Below are 25,984 nucleotides of genomic sequence, written 5' to 3'. Positions count from 1 at the left end.
AATGCCTTGGTGGACGAGTGAGTTTACAAGTTCTCGAGCACGTCCATACATGGTTACACGTGGGTTTGCACTGCAAGGACGATCAGCTGTCTCCCTGTAACACTCTTACATCATGGGCATTGCAGTTTATTTCTCTGGCTGCAGTCAGTAGTAACGTCTCTTTAGTGTCCACGTTTATTGTAACTGTGACGTTACTTGTCAACCGTCTGTGACGGTGCAAGTGCAGTTGATTATGGCTCATTTAACAAGCTTGTTTAAACTAGGGACTGTATAAGCATAAAAAAACTCTTTCCCTGCCAGCATTTAAAAAGAAAAAGAAGAAAAGTTGCCAGTCACCGCCAGCATTTTTGACAGTTTCATGTCCCTCAGAATATTTTGTTGTATGAACATCTGAACATGCAATATATCAAAAGAAAGAACAGCCTCTGCTTTTAAACAAACAAACAAACAAAAAAGTTTTATTCTAGCTTCATGCTTTATTTTTATCAACACTCGAAGTGTGGTAAGTTTCATTTAAAAAAAGCTACGTTTTGAGCAAAGAGCTGGGAAAATCATGTTTTTGTCAGACTGCGTCCAGATCGTATTAAGAATGATGATCAAACACAGATGGAGTCCATCAACACCCCCAAAGCTTCAGTCCTACAGCTCGTCCTGGGTCGACAATTCATTCAGTAACATGAGGCAGTTGTGATGTATCTGCTGTTTATTGTTGATGATCACGTTATGTATATGCTTGCATATGATAGCGCTTGTTTCTGCTCATTTTTTCCTGTGTTTTGATCTGGAGATTCAGTACTCTTTCAGAAGATGTGTAATAGCACCCCCTACCGTATAACAGTGACAACACGGAAAGCCGTACATTTCCATCAATGGCGGGGAAAGAAACTAATCCTTTATTTTACCTTTAGTGTCGTGCAGTAGGTGGCAGTATGCACCTTCAAGTGGGTTTGTCAACCACTTATGCAACATTATTTCCACTTGCATTTAATTTTTATTTTTACTTATTGTACCATTGTAGCAAATGTTTACATCTACTCTTATGGTGCGTTTACACCAGACATGAATCAAGTGTTAAGCACGAGTGATTTACATGTTAAGTCAATGCAAAGACGCAAATAGACATTCTGCGGCGCAAATGACACGGCGCGTTATATATTCGCACTGCGTTAACCAATCAGGAGCTTCTCTAGTAGTGACAACAATGAGGACAATCATATGTGGATACCCGGAGCTGTTCGATCGTAAAAAAGCTCTTTACTCAATTTGAGCTTATATATATATTATATATATAATATATGAGACTACAGCTAGCTAAAGCCGGCAAATTGAGCTTATTCGTTATGAGCTTACTCCATGCCCGCTATTTCGCAACGAGATTAAAGCCACCTGGCAGAAGCCCTTTCCATGACACAAATTCATGTCTGTTGTGAAGTGATTGTCACGTGTGAATGAAGCGAGGAAACGCAATGTTCCAGCGTCCAACTACGCGCGAATAGCGCAATTTATTTGCGCAAGTCGCGTCTGGTGTGAACGCACAATTAGTTAATTTTGCGTTACTCTTTTTTTTTTTTTTTTGTTTTTTTTGTTTATTGTGTTAAAAATATTTAACGTAATTAACGCAGCATCCTGTTTTCTGTCATCCTTTGGCTGCGGTACAGAAGACCTATATAATCACATAGAGGCTATGTCTAAAATTGCGTACTCTGAGTAGGTTCATATTTGGAATAATTAATTCACGACCGCTAAAAAAAAAGTAAGTTCTATATAGTATGAGTGTGTGAAGTACGAATGTAATCAAGACATACTACATTCAGCATGTTGTCATTATCATGTGACCTCTGTCAGTTGTTTTGCTCCACTACCATTCATAAATCCTCTCCCTTGGCCTTGTGTGATAGTAAAGTGTCCATCGTATGCACACTTCAGAATCTCACCGGAAGTAGGTCATCCGGGCACTTTTTGCCTACTCGGAGTACTGTGAATTCGGACATACAACTTTTGTCAAATACTGTTTTTCGCCCACTATATAGTAGGGAAGTATGTGATTTTGGGTGCAGCCTGAACCAGACTACATAATGGAGCCTGCAATCTCATTGGCTGCAGGATCAGCCAATCAGCTTGTCTGTGAAGGATTATTAATTCCCCTTTATTCAAGCCCCTCTGTGAAATGGCATTTATTCCTGAGATTTTGTGTTTCTTTTTCCAGCAAATCCAGCATCCCACTGCTTCATTGATTGCCAAGGTGGCCACGGCCCAGGATGACATCACGGGAGATGGCACAACATCCAACGTGCTTATTATCGGAGAGCTCCTCAAGCAGGCAGACCTCTATGTTTCCGAGGTTTACATGCGCTTCTCATATTTCTACCTTTATCTGGTGTTAAAAAGCCATGTTCCCCTTTAAAGCTGTCTTTTTCTTGTCTGAAGGGTCTTCACCCCAGGGTAATTGCTGAGGGATTTGAGGCTGCTAAGGAAAAAGCCCTTGAGGTGCTGGAAGAGGTAAAGGTCATGAAGGAGATGGACAGAGAGACTCTCATCAATGTAGCCAGGACCTCACTCAGAACCAAGGTGCATGTGGAGCTGGCCGATTTACTAACAGAGGTGAGAAACCTTGTTTGAATATCTAATACAGACAGAAAATCATTTTAACATTGAGGAAAAAGGATGTATTGCTTGTCACTGTATCACAAGTTGTGACCATGGCATTGTCTTCAAAGGGGTCATGAAATGGATGATCAAAATGTCCATGTATTAGGTTTACACTACAATAAAAACACTGCAAGATTCATACCTCCAAGCAAACTCTAGAATGATTTCCCCCCCCAAAAGACATGTGCCGAGATACACTAATACAGTACGTCCACGAATTATCATGGGCACAAAATTCAGCGAATAATTTAATATTTCCAACACTGCGCGTATACTGTCAAAGAGGAATGTGTTTCTACAGGCCAATACTCAGTTATAGTCGTAGCGCCACCTACTGGAAAGAGGAAATCACATGTTTTATACTGTAATGCACTCATAGCATCATATTAAAATGTCATCAAGTGCTTAACATGGTAGCAACATGCTTTAAATTCCATTAACGTTTGAGTTACTGTAACTCACACTTGTGTTTTTCGCTGAATTCACGCGCTTCTCACTGGATGCTGTTTAGTGTCATGTGACCGAGACCGATCAGCGTAAACGGTTCTGCTGTGGTGAGCTCGCGCTGCACTCGTGTTTGGACTTTGACCCGAGAGGATAAATGGTCTCTGGCGCGGTTCAAATGTGTAACTGAATTTGTGCTACCTTTTATCGACAATTTCATCATCTTTTGATAACGCAAGGTTAATTTCACTTTCAATTTAACGTTCTACTAATTTTTTCCTTCTCGTGTCGAGTTTTCTTTGCCGCGTGTACTTTGATGTGCAAGCTAACGCCGGTTTCACACTGCATGCGCGAGTGTGCAAGTGATTAAAAACATATCCTATGAGGCATATCCTAACTTCAAGGTTACTTTTATCATGTATACGAAGTAGGGCTGCAACGACGCGTCGACGTCGTCGATGACGTCGACTACGAAAATACGTCGACGTGCGTGAAATGCGTCGACGCGTCGGCGGCACATTATTTACGTTCTAGAATGGAACAGAAGATCTAGAATAATGGCAGCTTCTGCTCCCGGGCATAGTGAAAATGATAATTTATCATATAAAGCCAGACCGCGGCATTCAAAAGTGTGGGAGTACTTTAAACAGAAGCCGAATAAAACTGTGCTTTGTTCGCTCTGTAACGCCGGTTTCACACTGCACGCGGTGGCAGAGCAGGAGCTGTGCGCGTGGAGAGCGGGAGCTTTCACACTGCAGTCAGTGTTGCCAAGTCCGCTTTTTTCCGCGGAATTGGGCTACTTCTACACTGTTGCCGCGGGCTGTGTCTCATGTCCGCGGGTTGAAGCAAAAAAACACACATATTTAACCCCCCGAACGCGATGTTTACCAGAGAACCTCCCCGAAACGCGATTGGGCTTGTTTTGGGCTAGTTTTGAGTAACGAATGGGTGGGTTTTGTTGTGTAAACCTGGCAACCCTGCTGCCAGTGTTCTCTCGCGCAGCTGAACGCGCCACGCGTGTATTGCAACAGACGGTCACATTTTCCGGGGTTCTTCTCCGACCCCAGTACGTCTCGTGCTTTTATTTATTATGGGCTGCATATATCTCCTGTTAATGCGACCTGGTTCCCCTCTGTCCCAAACACATATGCATAATAACTTGCTGTATATAGGTAGTTTACATGATTAAAGTAACATTACAGTTAAGATATGCCTCTAGCTTTAATCATTTAAATGTGTCTTTGAAGTTTGGGCAAAAACTTCTGGCAGCTTTAGTCGTTGTTTATGCACATGTATCTTCAAAATAGACGACTAGTTATACATTAACACTATGCTGAAAGCTCCTGTATGTGAACCTTTTGCAGATAAATACAAGTGCATTTTCGTTTACTATTGACACAAATCAATAAGTAAATCATACTCAACTACTATAGTAAACAACTTTTCCTAATTAGGCCTACTCTGTATACATTTTATGATGAATAGTATCATTATATATTATGTTTAAAAAGCTTCTTGTGTTCACATATTTAATTATAAAATGGCATACTATGTACACTACCCTTCCTGAAATACAATTAATATTGTCATCATTCATTGATTTCATGTTAAAATAATATACAAATTCACTACCCTCTTTGAAATACAATAATCAGTAAAAAAGAATAATAAGATTAATCTGGAAAAAATAATCGTTAGATTAGTCGACTAATCGAAAAAATAATCGTTAGATTAGTCGACAGAAAAAATAATCGTTAGTTGCAGCTCTAATACGAAGTATATACATCCTGTTCTATGCATGTGTTTGGGACAGAAGGGGACACTGTCGCATCGCAGCAGATGCATGCTGCCCATCATAAATCAAAGCACGAGACATACAGGGGTTGGAGGAGAACACCGAAAAATGTGATCGAATGGGCGATATTCGTCTGTATTTGCAATACGGTTCAGCTGTGTGAGACAAACGTTGGCAGTGTGAAATTTCGCATGGTGGTTGTCGCATTTATTTCTGTTGTGTGATTTGTTACATGAATCCATATCGAGTAAAAATGTCCAGAGCTTATCATCGTTATCTACATGAATTTTATCGCGATTCAATATATGGTTTATCGGCCCAGCCCTAGCTTTAATAGTTTTAGAGCTATATAAACATAAAGATTTGAAAATGCATTTCATGACCCTTTAAAATGCTCAGTATTAATTGGATAGGACATATTTCCCCAGTACGTTTATATTTGCTTATCATGGTTATCAACATTAATTGTATCGCGATTCGATATGATGTTGTTTTTCGGCCCAGCCCTAGCTTAAATAGTTTTAGAGCTATATAAACATAAAGATCTGAAAATGCACTTCATGACCCTTTAAAAGGCTCAATATTAATTGAATAGGACATATTTCCCCAGTACATTTATATTCGCCTGTAACTTGTGCTTTTTCTTCAGGCTGTGGTGGACGCCGTTCTGGCTATCAAGAAGCCAAACGAGCCCATCGACCTCTACATGGTGGAGATCATGGAGATGAGACACAAAACTGACAGTGATACACAGTAAGACTCGTAGAATGCTTTCCTCTCTTGTGTGGATTGTAGGATTTTCTTAAAGGAATAGTTTTATACATGACAGACTGACTTCTGAGTAGCACAAAAAGGGAATATTTAGATTAATGGCCAGTCTTTTCCATATAATGAAAGAGTGACGATTGGAGGTGTATAACTATACGGCTTCTGGACTGTATTCCAAGTCTTTCGTTTATTAATCAAATGTCTGTGTGCTATGCCAGTTTTATGGTTGATGGATAAAAGAAGAAATGTCTGCTTAAGCTTGAATTTCTGGCCTCTGCTCAAGTTATTAATGTATAAAGTCCCCTTGATTTCCCTGTGAGGAAAAGTAACCCGGTTCATGGACTGAATAGGGATTGCAGCACAGAGGAATTGTTCCATTCACAACTGTTTGGGTTTATTCATGCTTAGACTGATCAGAGGACTGGTGTTGGACCATGGATCCAGACATCCTGACATGAAGAAGAGGGTGGAGGACGCCTTTATTCTCACTTGCAACGTTTCTTTGGAATATGAGAAAACGTAGGCTTTACATACGGTCATATTGAATTAATTTATAGTAGGTTACTGGGTGTTGCTGTTCATCTATGAATCTGTTACTAAACGATTGGCTGTTTTCACAGAGAAGTGAACTCTGGGTTCTTCTACAAGAGTGCGGATGAGAGAGACAAGCTGGTGAAGGCTGAAAGGAAGTTCATTGAAGATCGTGTGAAGAAAATAATTGATCTAAAGAATAAAGTGTGTGGAGATACTAAGAAAGGCTTTGTGGTCCTCAATCAGAAGGTAATGTGTTTTTTTTGTTTGTTTGTAGAATATATTATTTTGCATCCTTTTTCTTTTAAGGCAAGCATCACCATTAGTATTGGCCAGTCTTGGGGTTCGTGTACAGACCCCTAGAATTAACAGGTTAAGTTCATCCACATAATCATTACAAGGCATCATTTAAATTAAAATTGGCGTAATTTGCTTTTGATGCAATGATGTAGATGCAGTGTAATAACCACTGGTTTAAAAACACTGAGAAAATTGTCTGACCCCCTGCCCATTGTGGAACTTCTCACATTTTCATGTAGAAAGTGTTTTTTAAAGCTGCAGTCCGTAACTTTTTTTGGTTAATTATCCAAAATCAATTTGAGCAAGTTCTTCTGCAGTACTCAAAATCCTTACCTTAGCCCGATTCACAACGGTAAGCTTGTAGTAATGTGGTACTGGTGGGTTTCTGCGAGAAATTCGAGCATGGCGGTGTTTGTCTTTGCGTCATTTCGTTGCGTCTGTGTATATAAAGGAGGAGTCCGGCTAGTAGGCTATCGCATGTGAGGATGCTGGATCATTTATAGCCTTTTCTCACAGCAGCTGGAATAATTAAATGTATCATTTTGATGGCGGATTATAATCCAGAAAGGTCCAAACAGCAATCATCAGTGACAACTGCAGATTCACCCATCGTCAAAAGCAAAAGATTAAACTGAAGTCTAAAGGTAACGCCAATGCACACTAAATACAGTCACACAATGCTCATGTTGATAACATTAACAATTTGAGAAAGTATAACAATAATAATAATTTGCACGGTTTGATGTGATGCGAGCTAAGCAATCGTTAGATTTAATCACAGTTGGTAGCGCAATTTATTGTAATGCCTTTTTTTCCTCAGTTGGTCAGAATAAGTGGCAGACATTTGTCATACGGTGAAAATTCTTATTTTGGTCGTACTTCCAAGATGTAGAATCTGTGATCGAAGTACAGTTTCCACACCAGTGCTGTGACTGACATTCACACAACCCCTCAAAACATTAGATTCATCCACGCTGAGGAGCCACGCCGATGCACAAACCACATAAAGATGATAATTCCACAAATAACTGCAATTGCAGGTTTCAAACAGAGATGGCGACCGAGGCAAAACTTGCGGACTGCAGCTTTAATGTTTTTGTTTATGCATTTAATGGATGACACTCACTTCAATGTGTATTCATCAAACATGTGGAGTGTGTCCTTGAACTTTTTCAGCTTGCTAAATAACTTAGTTTAAACCAAAATTGTGTATTTCATACAGGGTATTGATCCATTTTCTCTGGATGCTTTGGCCAAAGAGGGCATTGTGGCACTGCGCCGAGCAAAGAGACGGAACATGGAAAGGTAAGAGAATATTGTTTATGGTCCCATAAAGTTTTTAGGGCTGGACGATATGACCTAAAATCAAAACCTTGATTAATTGAACACTTTGCCTCGATTACGATTAATGAATGATTATTTGTAGGTTTTTTTTGGCCCTCATAGTTCACTGACAAGGTTTGTACTGTAAATATGCTTGACTATTAAGGTGGGATTTCTTTCTTTTTTTTATATACAATATATGCTATAACGCGTGTGATAAATCACGGGATAAATCCTTTTTCTTTAATATTTAGTTATTTTGAATGTACACAAAAATAGACAATTTGTTGTTTTGAATGATGTCTTGCTCTTATCTTAATCTCTTATTATGACCATAAATAAGATGCTTCTGCTGCTATAAGGAAAAAAATCCAAGTGATCGCGCCCACACACAACGTATCAGTTCCCTAATGTAACATCACAGCCTATTCATCATCCAAATAAAAATGCAGACAGCCAAAAATATAAATTTGGCTCAATTTAAATTATGTAGTCAGGCCTATAATTGATCAGCATGACCACCGCCTTACCGTCACACTGGTGTTATTCAAACTCATGTTTGCGCATGTGAAGGATGACATTTTACGTGGATATTGGGACACGAGTGACGTACAAAGCATTTACATAAGTAAGTTTAGCATCCAAATTAATGCAAATATGGATATATTCAGATTTGTGCCGAATGAGAGCGAAGCCCAACACTGGTGTTGTGCTGAACTGTCAGATTATTGCCCAACCAAAAGACCCCACATTGTTTTTGAATGTACTAATAAAATGCGACTGATACTCCCCCACCAAAACAACTTGAGTTTGACCTGTTGCTGCTGTATTATTAAAAAGTCCATATTTACAGATGGGAGCCATTTAATGCCAATAAAACAAGTATATTGTGTTCATTACACCCACCCACATTGCACCCACTGTGGGTTCAATCAATCACAACTTTTTTTTATAATTATGAGAGGGGGCATTTTCCATCCTATAAAGGGGTCCCTTGTCCCAAAGGTTTTGAGAAGCCCTGGCTTACCCCATCAAAACAACTAGTACAATCAAATTTTTTAGGTTTATGTGGTGTAATTGTTTTATCGAAACAATATGGAAATGGTTTTATTGTTAGTTTTTGTTTTTTTGCATTTTACTGTCAAAAAATGGAAAAGCAAAATCCTGCTTCCTATTCAAAATGTTCTCTTCCCATAAGGCTGTCTCTGGCATGCGGTGGTGTAGCGATGAACTCTGTGGACGATCTCACGCCTGAGTGTTTGGGACATGCTGGGCTTGTGTACGAGCACACACTGGTGAGTGCACACAACTCTGAACAACAGTCTGAATGTCACTTCATTGTCACTTATGTGTGGCTTTCTGTCACAGGGAGAGGAGAAGTACACATTCATTGAGAAGTGTGGCAACCCTCGTTCCGTGACCCTGCTGGTGAAAGGGCCCAACAAGCACACCCTGACACAGATCAAAGATGCGGTTAGAGACGGACTCAGGGCGGTCAAAAACGCCATTGAAGATGGTAGGGAGCCAAGCCTTCAGGCGGCGTTTTCTTCAATCTTAAACCCACTTTTCTTCTGAGCATCCCTAGTGTTAGTCACTTCCTGTGTAGACTACTACATCATAATGCTGCAGTCACACCAAACGCGAATAGAGCGTCAAAATTGTGTCTACCGCGTCTAGTTTCACGCGCAAACATTTTGAATGCATTCGCGCGTCCGCGCGAATTGGACGCGCGTAGAAATCGAGCGCTGGAAGCTAAATTTACGCGCGTTCAAGGCACTCCAGGAGAAATGTCATAAAACACCACTCTGCCTCTTTTCATTTTCATTAAAAATATATATTAAACATTAATAGCCACACAAATGTGGTCCAGGCAACTCCTACATTATCTTCACTGCATGTATATTTAAATATCCTTAAAAAATAAGTTTATGAAATTTCTCTTTGCCCTCAGTCAAAACGATTTAGCAGACAACAAATTATAGATTCATGACACCAAAGATTGCCCATTAGATCCACACAAGACGAACCACTACAGGACATCAGAGCCAGTGGTAAACGTCAGAAGGTCTAGCCGAGGAAAGGCTGCTCTCGCCGGGGTTATGAGCGGTGATTGCCCGGATCTCACAACTCCAAAAACACTATCATTTTTTTTAAATAGGCGCTCTTTATAAATAAACCACAGATTTGAGCTTTAAACAACTACATTCCCACCTGAAAAAGTCTTAAAACTACATTTTGTGACACAATAGTAGTATTTTTAAATTATGCAGGGTCTCTCATCACGTCACTTTACCACGTGACCGCAGCAAGCAGCCTCCTGATTGGTTAACGCGGCGCGAATTGACGGCAAAGTTAAAAATTTTCAACTCTGGCGTCAGACGCGAATTCGCTTTAAACGCGTGAATGCACAAAAGCACCATTCGCGTGTAACGTGCGTATCGCGCAAGACGCTCAATTCGCGTCATTCGCGCCGCGGGGCCTCCAGACGCGCGTCAACGCGCCTTTCCATTGACTTAACATTGAAATCACTCGCGCCAGACGCTCTATTCGCGTTTGGTGTGAACGCAGCATAAGACTGACTAGTTTTAGCATGCACTTATTCCTGTTCCCGATTACAACATAATCACATACATTTGAAAAATGTCCATAGTCTTTAAACACTTTTATTAGCACTTTTTTTTTAAGGTGAGACACGCAGAAATGCAGTGGTCAATTTTGAAATTTTGGGCCAGTTTGCTCCCTTAACATGCAAGCTTTCATGTCATAATAAAAAAAATGTCAACATTACACATTAAGGTGGTTATTTCATTATATATTGTCACCGTGCGCCTTTAGATTTCTACCCGAAATCATCAAAAGTTATTGCAGCGCTCGTGCCGTCTCCATTCACAGAAACATGTCATGCTTGGTATCATTGTAAAGCTCTCAGTCTCACACACAGCGCTGGCTAATCCAAATATGGCAATTTCCTTTGTAGAACTGACCAACCGCGAAAGTTTGTAGCCGAAAACCACATCTGATTGGTCGATGTGAATTTCTCACGCGCTGCCGCTTGCTTGTGTATTCTGTGCTTGAGAGAAAGTGCAGACAACGCTGAAATCGGCTCATAAATGCTCACAGAAAAGACCAAGTAGCAAGAGCTAGTAAAAAGAAAGTAAACAACAACAGATTAGACGACGAAACCCCGTCAGAATTAGATTCAAATAGTTATAGATGGACCAATTCAACAAACAGGGACAGTTCATCTGCAGTTTTTGTGACTGGTGTTTGTTAAGGTAGTTCTCTTAAGGTAGTTCTCTAATAGCTATTGCTATTAATAATTTATTCATTTATCAATTTCCACGTGTTTTAAATATTATACACTACTGATATTAATTAACTGAATATATATTTTGTTTGTAGGTTGGGGGTTTTATAGAAATGTATGCAGTTATACAGTATAAAACTTTAAAGGCCGTTTTCTCAAAATGAGTTTTTCCTCACACTCAGAGTCAGATATATCCACTTCAGTAGCACCTACAAGCACCAACTCTTGCAGTCTTATACTGAACTATATTCTGAAGGCTTTTACAGAGGGATTTGTTGATATATCATTCCTATCCTGAGTTATAGGTCCTTTAACTCCAAAAAACATGGCGGAAATTGATTTTTTTTTTTTAAGGCTATTGTCAGTATTCTCTAATTTACTAAAGCACAAAATAAGATATCCAGAATCCCCTCTGTAAAAGCCCTCTCATCTAACATGTCAACAAATAGAACCAAGAATTTTAAACATGGTCCTTTCCAATTTCCAGATTTTGTTTTTGGAAAAGTATGCAAATGAGCGTATATTTAAGTATATAAGGCCTCATTTGCATATAAAAACATTAATTTACACACAACTTGTAATACATTTTTTTCTTATGTTTATGCCAGTAATAAACTGGAGAAGTTTCACAGTGATATCTTGTAATTAAAAAAAATTCCCTATTCACCTGTAGTGTCTCGCCTTAAAGAAAGCATTTTATTCAACATCAAAACTTCACCTGAAACGGCTAATGGCAATGCTAACTAGAGATCCCAAGAGGCGATGTTAGACTGTGCTGCTGGTTTTCTCATCTTGTTCTCTGTGTTGGCAGGTTCTGTTGTGCCCGGGGCCGGTGCGTTCGAGGTGGCTGTGGCTAATGCTTTGGTTAATCATAAGCCCAAAGTAAAGGGTCGAGCCCAGCTGGGTGTGCAGGCATTTGCTGATGCCCTCCTCGTCATCCCTAAGGTACTGCAAAAAACATACCGAAAGATTTCATTTGCTTTCTTTTTTTCCAAACTTTTCCAGACCTGAAAATTACTCAAAGTATGGAAAAGTATTTCCAGACTATTGCCCCTTTTTAGTTTTCTATAAAAGAAAATTATGAATTTAATGAAATGAAGTTCAAGTGTGTTCATGTTTGGTGATTCTTCAATGACCGTCGAACACGACTGAATTAATTCAAGGTCCACGTTTTCATTTGGTTTCTTCTCATAATATTCTTAGCATCGTATTACAGAGCCTCTAAAACAGGGATGGGCAAATTCGGTCCTGGGCTAACTCCACTTTTAGACACACACTTGCGAACTTTCCTAAGCACTTCCCCTCGGGGGAATCCCTGCCGCCATTTTGAAGTGCGTTCCACTTCGTGAAGTGGACGAGGGAAGTTTACATGGACAACCTTCGCCCTCTTGATTTTGACCCATCTTGATGTTGTCTACTTCATATGTACACTTCAGGCAGGTTCATATACCACAATGCAACACGATCGTGATGTAATTTACCCCACCTCAAACAACTCTGGGTTGTTTTAAATGTTTTTAAAAACATTTAAAACAACACAAACACACCTATAGACATATAGGATGCTACATTAAACAATTTCATAAAGTAAAAAAAATAGATAATAAATTAACTCCATAGTGGATTCCAAGTGATCAAGGGCTTAGGACGTCCCAGTTCAGTCCATAGCAAAGGTTCCGGCTGAAGTGGGCACTCATGCAACACAAGCAATGACGCACATCCGAGTGAACGAGACGGAGGGAAGGGCATAATAAAAACCAACTGGAACGCAACAGTTTAGTTCCAACTCTAATCAAACACGCCTGAACCAGCTAATCAATGCCTTCAGGATTGCTGGAAAGCTACAGGCAGGTGAGCTGCATCAGGGTTGGAGCTAAACTCTGGGGCAGTGGCCCTCCAGGACCGAGTTTGCCCATCCCTGCTCTAAAAGAACAAAAGATTTACAGACTTCCGTGTGCGCATGAGAAATCATTAAACTTTGCATATAGGACAATGCACACTGAGCCACTATTGCACCATCAGCCCATTTCACTGTGTGGTTGCTTGGCCGCCACAGAGTGTGCATTAAAGCAGACCTAAGGCCTTGAAATATGACGTACTGCGCTAATGAAAGCCATGTTTTGAACACTTTTTTTGTACTGTTAGTCTTTTTTATAGACCCTTTAACTTGGCAAATAGGACGATGCACACAGCTGTATTGTGCCGTCAGCCCGTTTCGTGTCATGGTTTCTCCGCCGCCACAGAGGATGCATTAAATTGGACATTAGGTGTTAAAAAAAGACTGGTACAGTAAAAGTGTTCAATCTGGCTCTCTTTAGGGCAGTACATCATATTTCATAGACCCTTAAACTTGGCAAATAAGACACTGCACACAGCTGTATTGTGCCATCAGCCCGTTTCGTGTCATGGTTTCTCCGCAGAGGATACGTTAAATTGAACATTAGGCTTTGAAATATGATGCACTGCCCTAAAGAGAGCCAAGTTTTGAATTTTTTTTAAAATGTATTTAACGTACCAGTCTTTTTTCACACACCCTTGAACTTGGCAAATAAGACACTGCACCCAGCCGTATTGTGCCATCAGCCCGTTTCGTGTCATGGTTTCTCTGCTGCCACAGAGGATCTGTTAAAATTGAACATTAGGCCTTGATATTAGAGGTACTACCTTAATGAAAGCCACATTTTGAACAAATAGATCTCTTAATTCATGTACACCCATGATGTGTGTGTGTATATATATATTAGGGGTGTAACGGTACACAAAACTGACGGTTCGGTACGTACCTCGGTTTTGAAGTCACGGTTCGGTACGGATTCGGTACAGCAGTTTTACAAAATTGCTTTTTATTCATTTTTATTCAACAGTGGTTTAATGGAAAATTTTTGTCAGTCCTTAAATTAATTCAGTTATAACTAAAAGTTTCTTAAAGATAATGCTGTAAACTATATAGGGAGCCCTTACTTACATATTGCTATTAAAGATTAACAACAGAGCCCAAACTATTAACCTAAATTAAGTTGCTATTTATTTTTAGATATAAAAATCAGCACTCATAAGCCTCACATAAGGCAGTTTTTGCATTAACTTCTAAATATAATTATTATTTTTTTCTCCAATTTGTTGTTGAAATATAATCATTTAGTGGCTGTAATTTTCATGACAGATTTATTTAAACATACATTAAATAAACAAGACATCACTAACAGGCTAAGTAGTATATAATGAATATATATAGGCTAATATAATGAATATATAGGCTAATATAGTGCATGTATTCAGTGAAGGGGTTAATCTCTCTAGTGAACGCACAGCTGTGTACACTGAAGGACTTCTGAGGTAAACGTGATTCTACACGACTTTGTTTACAAAATGTTTTATTGTCTTTCCGTGGTTGAAACACTGGAGTGATTACACAACATATGATACGTTTCAGTAAGTTGTAATGTATCCTCAACATACCTTAATATATTCATTTATATTTATTCCTTCTCAAGCGGCAGCGCGCGGCGCGCCAGTGAACGCAATCATCTCTTCCTGATCGCGTTCACTCGCGCGCCGCACGCTGCCGCTTGAAGTTGAACTGATATGCGTCTATCAGTCATGTCACATTAAAGAGCGTTAAAACGGCCTTTATCGTTTGAATTTTGTGATAAAATGGACTGAATACTCAATATGTTCGTGTGGGAACTAGGACTGAAGTGTGTTCCGCGCTTTAAACAAGCGGATTGTATTCATATATTGCATTCATAACCGTTCGGTACACGCGCGCACCGAACCGAGAGCCCTGTACCGAAACGGTTCAATACGAATACGTGTACCGTTACACCCCTAATATATATATAGAAACTGTTAATGTGTAAGCACAAATTCCCATGTGAATTGTTTCTTGAGGGCAAGAAAAAGTTTCTTGTGTGTATGAAAGTTGCAATATTTATTTTATTATTTTAGGGGCTTTGTATGTTGTCACTGAGAAAATCAATAAAAACATGTAAATGATTACAGATGATTGCTATTTACCAAATATAAAGCTGAAAATAATGCTTTGTGAATCATTTGTTAAATATGGTTTGAAAATCTGGTGGAAAATGTATATGAAGCCTGACCATAGAACAACAATCTTTTTAAAAAGTGTGTGCACAGTATACATTCCAAGCTTTTTGTGTAAAGGTGGCTTTGACTCAAGTTTCTCTCCTTTTCAAAGGTTCTGGCTCAGAATTCAGGCTATGACCCACAAGAGACTCTTGTGAAGCTCCAGAGTGAATTCAAAGAGACCGGACATCTGGTGGGAGTGGACCTGAACACAGGCATGTGACCTTCTCTCTCTCTCTCTCTCTCTCTCTCTCAATGTAGCTCAATTATTTTAAGATTTGTGTTTGCTCTAAAATGGCTCAAAAGGGTTTATTTAAGCAGTCAATGTTTAATATGTAAAAATATTGTAATGCTGTAAATCAGAGGTGTGCACAGTCAATATCTGTTACAATCCAAAAATCATCTGTATCCGGATAAAAACAGGGCTAAAAACATGGAAATGGGTTTGAAAAAGCCTGTTTTAAATATGTTCCCTTTATATTTAAAGAAAATGTATAATTATAATAAAATCTAATACATACAATAATATTAAATGTTAAATATTTTCTTTTTCCAGTTGAATTTGAGTTATGTCAGGACAATCATCAAATAAGAGTATACTATATCAAATAGCTGATTGGAGAACATGCAAGTTGGAAGAATAAATTCAGTGATTTTAAAGTTGCTAAAACTTTTACTGTGCATGTAAATGGGTTGTGTACGCGACTTGGCATTTTCACTCTCAAAAGATAAAAATGAATTGGTATTGTCATCATAGAAATGTTTAACCGTTTGCTGCATTTTAAGTCTTGCATGGACCCGTTGATATAAAAACCACTTTGTCTTTGAGATTTGACTCAAAAATGTAAAACATATCAGTTGTCCTATGACTGATTCAGTAAATTACAACTTTTATAAATGAAAAGGAAAAACATACAAATGTTAATAAATATATCGGGCTTAAAGGTGCACTATGTAAAAAAACATTCAGTAAAATATCCGAAAACCACTAGGCCAGTGTTATATATTTTGATCAGTTGAGATCAGTTTGATCAATGTTTCCAACTATTTGTAAATCGTGAGAAATGGCTATTTTAACCAATGAACCGGGACGTGTGAGGGAGTCGCCTGTCGATTGCGTCATATCTGTTACCCTCGGTTTCTGGTTTTATTCTGCAGAAACGCTTTACTCTCACTGCAGTGTGAACAAGTGTCACAGCAGCCGCTGAGAGAACGCACTGAGTAACGTCATAACATAATTTATTAATATGACAATCAGAGCTGCGTTACCTCATACTCATGACCGGAAAAGCGGAAATGGCACCGGTTACTGTGGCATAATAAAAGTCCTGCCAGTGACTGTGGCATAATAAAAGTCCTGCCAGTGACTGTGGCATAATAAAAGTCCTGCCAGTGACTGTGGCATAATAAAAGTCCTGCCAGTGACTGTGGCATAATAAAAGTCCTGCCAGTGACTGTGGCATAATAAGTCCCGCTGCTCATTAGACGTGTATTGCCTTCATCTCATTAACAATCGCACCAGCGGTTCCTCAGCTCCACAACACTTGGTCCTGCTCTGCTTCAGACTACAGTAACGTTAATAATCGCATCCATGAACATGATTTCTGCCCGAGTCCCGAGATTCTTTTCCACCGGTTGAGGTGAAGACCACATGTGCCAAGATTCTGCGCTCAAACGTGGTGTCATCAAACTACGCCTTTGCGACCTCTAGTGGACGGAAAAGTTACATAGTGCAGCTTTAAAGTGTCTAAGTAAATGACAATACATTTTTCATCCAAATATTTCTAAAAGCGTAAGAACTTGATACATTTTGTCACTGAAAACCATGTCCTCCGGTGTGACACCATATTCCAATTTTAAATTGGGCAATTCTAGTTTAAGTTTAATTAGTTGAAGGACCCTATTCAAGGTCATGTTACTGTGAAGCACATGGTAAGACTTTTTCTGTGTGGTAATTATTTTTTTAATGACCTTTTCATGTAGTGTGTAACAGTTCTAAGTGAATGAAAACACCCTGCAAAGTTTTAAATCTAAAAGTGCACCGTATATAAAGTTCTTGTCTCAAAGTAAGAGTCAATTAAATGAAACATTTTTAAAAAACGAATCCCAAGCCGCTTCGTTGTGACGTCAAGATGAAACATTAACATATTGCCCGTCCACTTATTGAGTGCCGTGCAGAAAACTTTAATGTTCATCAGTCATTCACGTCAGTGCTGGGCTAACTTGTGCGCTGTTATTGATACAGTTCCCGCATGTGCACCGCAATACATTAGAAACACACGCAGGTTTTCTGATGGACGCACACTTGCTAATGCTAACGTTGAGGAATTACAGTTGAAACCTCTCATAATGAAGCTCCAACTGAGTAGCATCACTGAGAAGCGTCATCCTCAAGGTTCGGGTCGAATAACTAGTTCTTCCTTTGTTTCATCATCGATGTGCAACGTATATTATGAGAAAATGAAACTTTGATGCATGTAAACCTATTGTTGGAGACAATAACACTTTTATAGTGGTTCCAAAAAAGTTAAAGTGCCCCAAATTATGCTAAGTTTTGTTGTCCTTTGGTGCAACGCCCCTGGGACACATTTTCACACCATAAGACGCACTTCAGTAAAAATGATCAAAACACAGTGAAAGAATTGAACTTCACACTACATTTTCTTCAAAAGTGGTGTTTTGCAAAAAAACTATTCTTTTTCTGCTTATTTGTCAACAACCCAAATGCAAATCTGCACCAATCTTTTTTTTTGAGAAACGCCAGAAGTCATTGTGCTAATTTAGTTCATAGAGCTTATCACTTTGCAATAAATGAGTGTGAGGCGAATGAGTTTTATAAAGCTTTATCATCAACACACTATCCCCTGGCTCAGCTGTTATCCAGCAAACACGAGAAACACGCTTTTCCTATTATCCAGTAGAGTTTGTTATTCGTTTTAAAGTCCTTATGTGACTTTCCAAATAAGGTATTTGGCTTTGGGCACGTCCCTATGTGCGTGTTAGAGTGCTTTCACATCTCTAGTTCGGTTCATTTGGTCCGAACCAAGGGCAAACAATTATACATTGTAGCATTTTTCAGCTTTTTTGGTTACTTTTCACACCGCACTGATTGCTTTGGTCCGAACCAGTTGAAACGAACCAAAATGCAGTCACATGACAACATCCACATCACTCATTGGCCATGGCGTATCTCCTAAACTGCGACTGCGCGGGCTGGTTTTGTCCCTGGCCATAATCTATTACATTGTTTGTATACACCACAATATGCAAAACAATACATTTCTATAATGAAGTGCGGATGCGGCTTGAAAACAGCGCTCTAATGCACTGCAAACGGCGGCACTTCAAGCAAAGATGTCGCTGTTCTTGTGAGTTTTTGAAAGTTGGGACCGAATATGGTCATCAGACCAAATTTCTATGGGCTCCGCACCTCCTCACTACTCCAAGTTTATCCGCGAGCTGCCATGCTAAAGTGCAAACTGTCAACAAACACTTCCTCATCACATAATGCACAGCGCAGCTGACTACGGCAGCTGGTTTAGTCCAAAAATGATCAGTACTTTTTGCAGTTGGGTCTGTTCGAAGTCGGATCGCGTTCTCCCGCTCCAGAGTCGTTTGAAAGCGTCCTGACACCACCTCTTCAAGGAGCTCTCGGGACGCTTGTTTGGTCCGCGATTGCTGCTTTCACACCTGACCAAACGAACCACACCAAAGGGGAAAACCAACTCTAGTACGATTCAACCCAACTAAAGGAGCCAGGTGTGAAAGCACCCATAAATCAGTCCTTTCAGAAAATTGCGGCTTTTTTTAATATTGTTGCAGGCAAAAATCCTTGATTATGCGGCACGTTTTCTTAAAAAATGCGATGGAAAATGCGGGATATTTATGCGATGAAATTGCGGGAACTGCGGTTTGATGAAAAAGAGAAAAAAAGCACTACATCACAGAAAGTGCTGGGAATATTTAAGTTCTCATCTTGTTTTGTTGAAGACCTTAATAAACACACGGCTCAAATTTACAAAACATTGAGTCAAACAAGTTCTGTAGCTTTACAAAAGGAATATGCTACAACTTCTGAAAAAATGAATAAACAACTTCCTGTTTTACTGAGGTAGCTTTACAAAACAGACATTTGAGTGCTTCCAATGTACAAAGTGCAATCTCTTAAAGGGTTAGTTCACCCAAAAATGAAAATTCTGTCATTAATGACTGACCCTCATGTCGTTGGACACCCGTAAGACCTCCGTTCATCTTCAGACACAAATGAAGATATTTTAGTGTAAATCTGATGGCTCTGAAAGGCCTCCATTGGCACAATGCACGGTTCACTATCAAGACCCTTAAAAGTTACTAAAGACGTCGTTACAAAGTCCATCTCACTACAGTGGTTCTACAGTAACTTTATGAAGCGACGAGAATAGTTTTTGTGCTAAAACCTAAATAACGACTTTTATAGTGATGATGATTTCAAAATAATGCATCATGAAGCTTTGAAGCGTTATGAATCAGCGAGTCAATTCATGATTCGGATCGCGTGTCAAACTGCTGAAATCACGTGACTTTGGTGATTCAAACCGCTGAATCGACTCACTGATTCATAACGCTTCAAACCGCTGAATCGACTCACTGATTCATAATGCTTCAAACCGCTGAATCGACTCACTGATTCATAACGCTTCAAACCGCGGAATCGACTCACTGATTCATAATGCTTCAAACCGCTGAATCGACTCACTGATTCATAATGCTTCAAACCGCTGAATCGACTCACTGATTCATAACGCTTCAAACCGCTGAATCGACTCACTGATTCATAATGCTTCAAACCGCTGAATCGACTCACTGATTCATAACGCTTCAAACCGCGGAATCGACTCACTGATTCATAACGCTTCGAAGCTTCATGATGCTGTTTTTTGAAATCGCTCAACACACCGGGAAACTGCTTTTGTTTTGGTCTTTTGCTGTTATTTTTGTTGGCAAATGGGAATTTGCGTGCTTCATCATGGTTTCACAAATGGGAATTTGCGTGCTTCATCATGGTTTCACTGATATCTATGGTTTCTCCACGGGGTTTGCAGCTTTTCGATGACGTTCACGTCGGGTAATTACGCCACTTCAACACGTTCCCATGGCAATAGGGGGAAATGGCGGCTCTTGAGTGAAGTAAACAAACATTTTTCAACTTTCTGCTAATATATATGACTTTTTTGCAACGAAAATGCGGGGATTATGAAATCATGCTAGCCCCGCATATTTTGCACGCGGAAATAGGCAATTTACGCGGCGAAAGTGCGGCGTATTTGAAAAAATGCGGCCCCCGCATAAATATGCGGACTTTGGCTGATTATGCGTTAAATCATGCGATCGCATAATCGCGTTTTTCTGGAAGGACTGATAAATGTGATGTCTCTATCCTCCACCTGTGAGCTCATTTCAGATGTTTGTGATAGGATATTGGAAGAGAACACCTGCATCCTTCTAGCTGATTTGTGGCTGGTTTAACATCAGTGTGGTGTGTGTGTGTGTCTTCTCTGCAGGTGAACCCATGGTTGCGGGAGAGGCCGGTGTGTGGGATAACTACTGTGTGAAAAAGCAACTGCTTCACTCCTGGTGAGACCTGTTCCACTCTTCTGTAGCGCAGCACTGCTGACTCTCTTACTCTATAGTCAATGCAGTTTAAATGCATCTATGAAGGAAACTGACTGTCTTCAGAAATGTTTCGATGCCATTCTCTCTTCATCCTTCCTCCATATAATCTCGGACAGATTAAAAGGACCCAGGGACATGGGCCTGTAGTTGGGTTAATGTGTAGCATATTAGGTTTTACATAAATACTATTAGTTTTATTTAGTTATATATCCATATGCTTTTTTTAACCATGGTATGGAGGAGGCATGAGTAGGTTTTACGATCTCGAGGTTAGCATGATCTATAAATGAATGGTGGTCATGGTCAAATACAAAATAAACTGTCCGAATATTTCACATTTTCCTTATAAAAATAGCTTTATACTGTTTACAGGTGTTACTGTTTTTTCGAGAATTTACATCTGCATCACAATTCAAATGCAGTCAGATGTGCATTTCTGTCAGGATAGAAATGATATTATGGCTTGTTTCCACCGAGCGGTGCGGTTCAGTACAGCATGATTCGGGAAGGTAAACCCTGATCCAACAGTCCCCATATGATAGGCATGATGTAGCGATCGACGTCATTCGCTCACGCAAAGAAGAAAGCGACGCAGTAAGCGCCACAAGATGGCATACAGCAGAACTTGTTCTTGCTTCTCGGCATGTGGTTGTTTGTCACAAGACGAAGACACGCTTCGTTTGAGCCCAGGCTGCAAGGAAAAACACACGCAAGTGACGTTTCTCTGTCAACCAATCAGCGTTCTGCAGTGAGTCTAGCTCTACCATTTAGCACTGGACTACTGTCCCTAATGGAAGGGTGCCAAAAAAGTGGTACGGGTCGGAATTAAGTAGGGCTGCACGATTTGGGGAAAATATCTAATTGCGATTTATTCTGGTTAAAATTGCGAATGCGGTTTTATTATTTGTGTATATATAAGTGTGTGTATATAATATTGTTTTATATATTAATGTGACTAATTATGATTATTATTGCTAAATAAAAATAAGAAATATTACTATTACAATAACATTCATTATTTAAAAATTAAAAAAGAGCATTTAAGAATAAATATAACAGTTTAATAATAATATTTATATTTTACAGAAAACTATAAATGATGGGTTAGTATGCAGACAGCCAATGACTAAAATCATTAGAAAGGTCTAAGGATTTATTGTACAAAAACAAAACAATTATTATTATACAAATCTGTGCTTTTTATCTGTGATATCAATGTCTTAAAGTCTGTCTTTAATATGAAATATGAGCCTCTTATGCATCCACTGTGGGGATTAAAACTCCTGTACTTTGAAGAAAAACATATGGATTGTCATATAAATTTATTTTTTATTTTTATTTTATTTTTCTTATTTTCTACCCAAAAGTGTCATTCATACTGGAGGCCAGAGGGCGCCCTCGAGCAGAAACGCCACATTTGCGCCAGAGAAGTAATCGTTTGTTTTCAGGAAATTCCTAATGTGAAGCTCTCGCTGTATGCTGAATAAAAGGAAGATAGAAACGCTTTGACTGATTAAACATGAAGATAATACTTCTGCGACAAGATATGGTGTATTTGAGTTCAAGCCTTCTCGGGTATTTTCATAATAATAAAAGTATTCAGTGCTGATTGACATTCTGTGATAAGAAGCCACATCAGCTCGACTGACGATATGAAGTGAGTTAAAACATGTTATTAAACGTTGTATTTGGTTGGACAACAGGTTTATGAACGCTTCACATTACTAGTTTGAGCAACATGTGTCAAACATCTTCACAAACTCGCAGTGCTTTCAGACGGAGCAGCGTTTCCTCCTGATCTCAGAGCCGCTCTTCATTGACACGCTGGGCATTTATTTAATTATTTAAAATCGCAGCCTTTGCGCTTTCATAATCGCACATAAGCCAAATCGCGATTGCGGTTCGATTTCGATTAATCGCGCAGCCCTAGAATTAAGGTTCCATTCACAACTCCTGACAATGGAAACGGCAAAAATTGTGTAGCGTACTGAACCATACCGCTCCGTGCAAACGTGCACTACTGTTGTGAAATACAAGAGAATCCGCTGCTGCTGCCACAGTCTGTAGAACTGGGCAATCTTTTATATGTTCAAAATATTGATATTTTGAAAGGTATCGATACTGAAATATCTGAACCGATTCCAATGTTCTCTCTTCTCTCCGACGGTGAATTGACACACAAACCCGCCTCCTCTCATTGGCTCCGGTTGAATAGTGCTTGTAATTTTAGTCATTCCCGAAGGTTTCACGCTCGCACCAAAAGCGTGTTACTCTCATAAAGTCGCCTCTCAAACAGCTCACGAGAACCAAATTGACTTATTTTTTGTGGCTTATTGTGATTAAACGGTCCAATACATACAAAATTGTCTAAATGCCCATCTTGCAGAGTATTCAGGTAAATAGAAACATACATTTTGAAACTGAGAGAATGCATGTTGTGTATCAGTATATTGGATCTGTGTGTAAGCTCTTAAAGTGACAGCAGCCTAACATTCCTGCTGCTGTCTTTCATGTTCATCATTTTAGTTATTCTGCTCTTGACTGAATAACTAAAACACAGCAGCGCCACTGTCTCCCTGACACACACTACGGGCCCTATTTTAATGATCTGAGCACATGGTCTGAAGCGCACGGGGCAGGTGAACTTAGTATCCGAATCCACTTTTGCTAGTTTAACGACGGAAAAAACGGTAGGCACACCAGGCACATGATCCAAAAGGGTTTAATGAGTCATGGGTGTGTTTTGGGCGTTATGTGCAATAAACCAACCAGAGTCTCATCTCCCACTCCCTTTAAAAGCCAGTTGCGCTCGCACCATGGAGGATTCACTATTTACATGATGAAATAGACACACTCAACCTGACGAGTCGGTTTACATACATGAGTGTATTGCCACGATTGGTTAAGTAGCATTTCATTCGTCATTACTGCAAACATGTCATTCTGACACATGCAATGACTATCCATTATGACATTGAGGCAATTTTATCTTTATGTACACAATAATAATCTTACATTTTAATCCTTTTATTTTTAATATTTGGTGTGTGCTGCAGCACATCCCTGTGTGTGTAATAATCAGAGTGTACGCGAGTTGTGCACCGCCTATAGGCTCATATTTACTAACACACCCTTTTAAATAACACAACAAAATACTGAGCTATTGACTTTAGAGCAGGTTTATGTTAATCAATGGCACAGGCATTTTCAGTTCCTCAAAATAGCAACACGCCAACAATTAGTGTTAGACCGATATATTGGGCCGATATTTGCAATTTTTACGTGTATCGGCCGATACAAGGCTGCTGCGTTCGCCGATATTTTTTCCCCTGCATTATTTACAGACAGGCGTCCACAGGGCAGCTCTCACCGTCTTCAAACTGTCTTGCTCTCCCTCGCGCATATTAATCAAAATCAATTGAGAATTGACACGATGGTAAAAGGTCGAAAGACTAAAGTTTCACGTGGAGCATTGGGAGATTTTTTCCTGAATTACCGCTGATGTTTCTCTACAAGAGATTAAGTGAAGTGCACCTACACTCTAAAAAATGCTGGGTTAAAAATAACCCAAGTTGGGTTGAAAATGGACTAACCCATCAATTGGGTTGTTTTAAGCAAACATTTAACCCAACCGCTGGGTCAAAACAACCCAATTGCTGGGTTAGTCCATATTCAACCCAACTTGGGTTATTTTTAACACAGCATTTTTAGAGTGTAACCATTAAATGACTAGGTTGTAAATGGTTTTAAAATGAAGTATAGTACAGTCAGTGTGCACTTTATTATGCTGCTTGCTTGTTGATACTGTGTGCAATAGTGTAATTATTTTATTTATGCTTAAATATTTATTTTCAGAATTTATTTTCATCACTGAACTTTTTTTCTCTTGTTCTACCTCACCTGTTTTTACTATTTGTTAAATATTGTTTTTTTAGTTCAATAATAGTTCCTTTTTTAAATGATCATTGTGTAATTATGTTGTAAATTGAGGGAGCAAAAGCAGTATCGGATCCAAATATCGGCTCTAGAAAATGGGCAGCCCGTATCGCTCATCAGCTAAGGCTGATGAAAAAAAATCGGTATCGGCACAAAATCCATATCGGTCGATCCTTACCAACAATGCTCCTGAACACACCTGGTTTTCAGACCAGCCGCCCATGGGTGAACAGATGCACGAGTACATTTGCTATTTAAACAACGTGGCACTGGATGGGAAAATTATAATGTCGGGCTGAAACTAGCGCCATGTGTATAATAGGGCCCCCAAATTCTGTGAGTATTCTAAATGTAATCAGCCCTACAGTGCAGAGAGTTTCTTTCCCACTGTATGATGCGACACAACCGTAATGAAAAAAGGTTCCTGACCCCTGATCTGGAGTCAGTTTTACGCACGGGCTCCCGTCTCATCTCTCTCTTCTTCTCTCTCTCTCATCTGCACAGCACTGTGATCGCCAGTAACATCCTTCTGGTTGATGAGATCATGAGGGCTGGCTTGTCTTCACTCAAAGGATAATCCACCGTCAAAGAGACGACGACCTCTCCGATCTCTGCAGTTCCCCCGCCTGGACTCAAGACCACAATCCTAGGCTGTCGTCAACATGTTTGTCCGCTCGACCCGTTTTGTCCATTTTTATGACCTAGGAAATGTTTCTCCCTCCAGTCAAGTTGGTTTATTTAAGAAATTGTTGCATAAGCACTGATTTGCAATACACACTTTCTTTTGTACCCATTAAACGTTTGGCTTTTTTTGTGCGAATTCTTCAGCATGTGTGAATTTAACACGAGCTACTGGTCAAATCAAAGAATAGCCACGAGTGCATTGATTTGTGTGTGTGTATACAGTATATAGAAAGACGGTTTGTTAATGTGAATGGGAGAAAAGATAACATGTCTTGCTTTCTACATTAAAACAAGTCCCATCACTGCGGCTGCCGCTAGAAAATCCTGTTCTCATAGAAACAATGGGTATGTTAACATCTGAATCAATCGCATTTCAGATTTGTAAAGTTCTGTTTATAAACTAGATTCTCTCGCTTTCAACCGGGTTTATTTTCAGCAAATGTGTTCACGTGTATTTGTATGAACATAAAGATTCAACATCTGATTTGATAAACAGAAATGTCAAA

General features: G+C 39.5%; 1 protein-coding gene across 1 annotated transcript in view; it reads left to right on the top strand.

Annotated features, from left to right (window-relative positions):
- cct6a (chaperonin containing TCP1, subunit 6A (zeta 1)) overlaps positions 1-25,780 on the top strand; it is a 31,581-nt gene extending 5,801 nt beyond the window's left edge. The window contains exons 3-14 of the mRNA XM_079835271.1: positions 2,207-2,341; positions 2,428-2,601; positions 5,538-5,641; positions 6,065-6,175; positions 6,277-6,436; positions 7,710-7,792; positions 9,009-9,105; positions 9,179-9,326; positions 11,929-12,062; positions 15,319-15,421; positions 20,747-20,819; positions 25,299-25,780. Of these exons, the coding sequence (XP_079691397.1) occupies positions 2,207-2,341; positions 2,428-2,601; positions 5,538-5,641; positions 6,065-6,175; positions 6,277-6,436; positions 7,710-7,792; positions 9,009-9,105; positions 9,179-9,326; positions 11,929-12,062; positions 15,319-15,421; positions 20,747-20,819; positions 25,299-25,371 (1,395 nt within the window). The 3' untranslated portion in view covers positions 25,372-25,780. The remainder of the gene's footprint in view (positions 1-2,206; positions 2,342-2,427; positions 2,602-5,537; positions 5,642-6,064; positions 6,176-6,276; positions 6,437-7,709; positions 7,793-9,008; positions 9,106-9,178; positions 9,327-11,928; positions 12,063-15,318; positions 15,422-20,746; positions 20,820-25,298) is intronic.
- The last annotated feature ends 204 nt before the right edge of the window (positions 25,781-25,984 follow it).

Source organism: Gobio gobio (genome assembly GCF_949357685.1).
Source record: "Gobio gobio genome assembly, chromosome: 14".
Classification (NCBI taxonomy): Eukaryota; Metazoa; Chordata; class Actinopteri; order Cypriniformes; family Gobionidae; genus Gobio; species Gobio gobio.
This window is presented reverse-complemented; position numbering and strand designations above follow the sequence as displayed.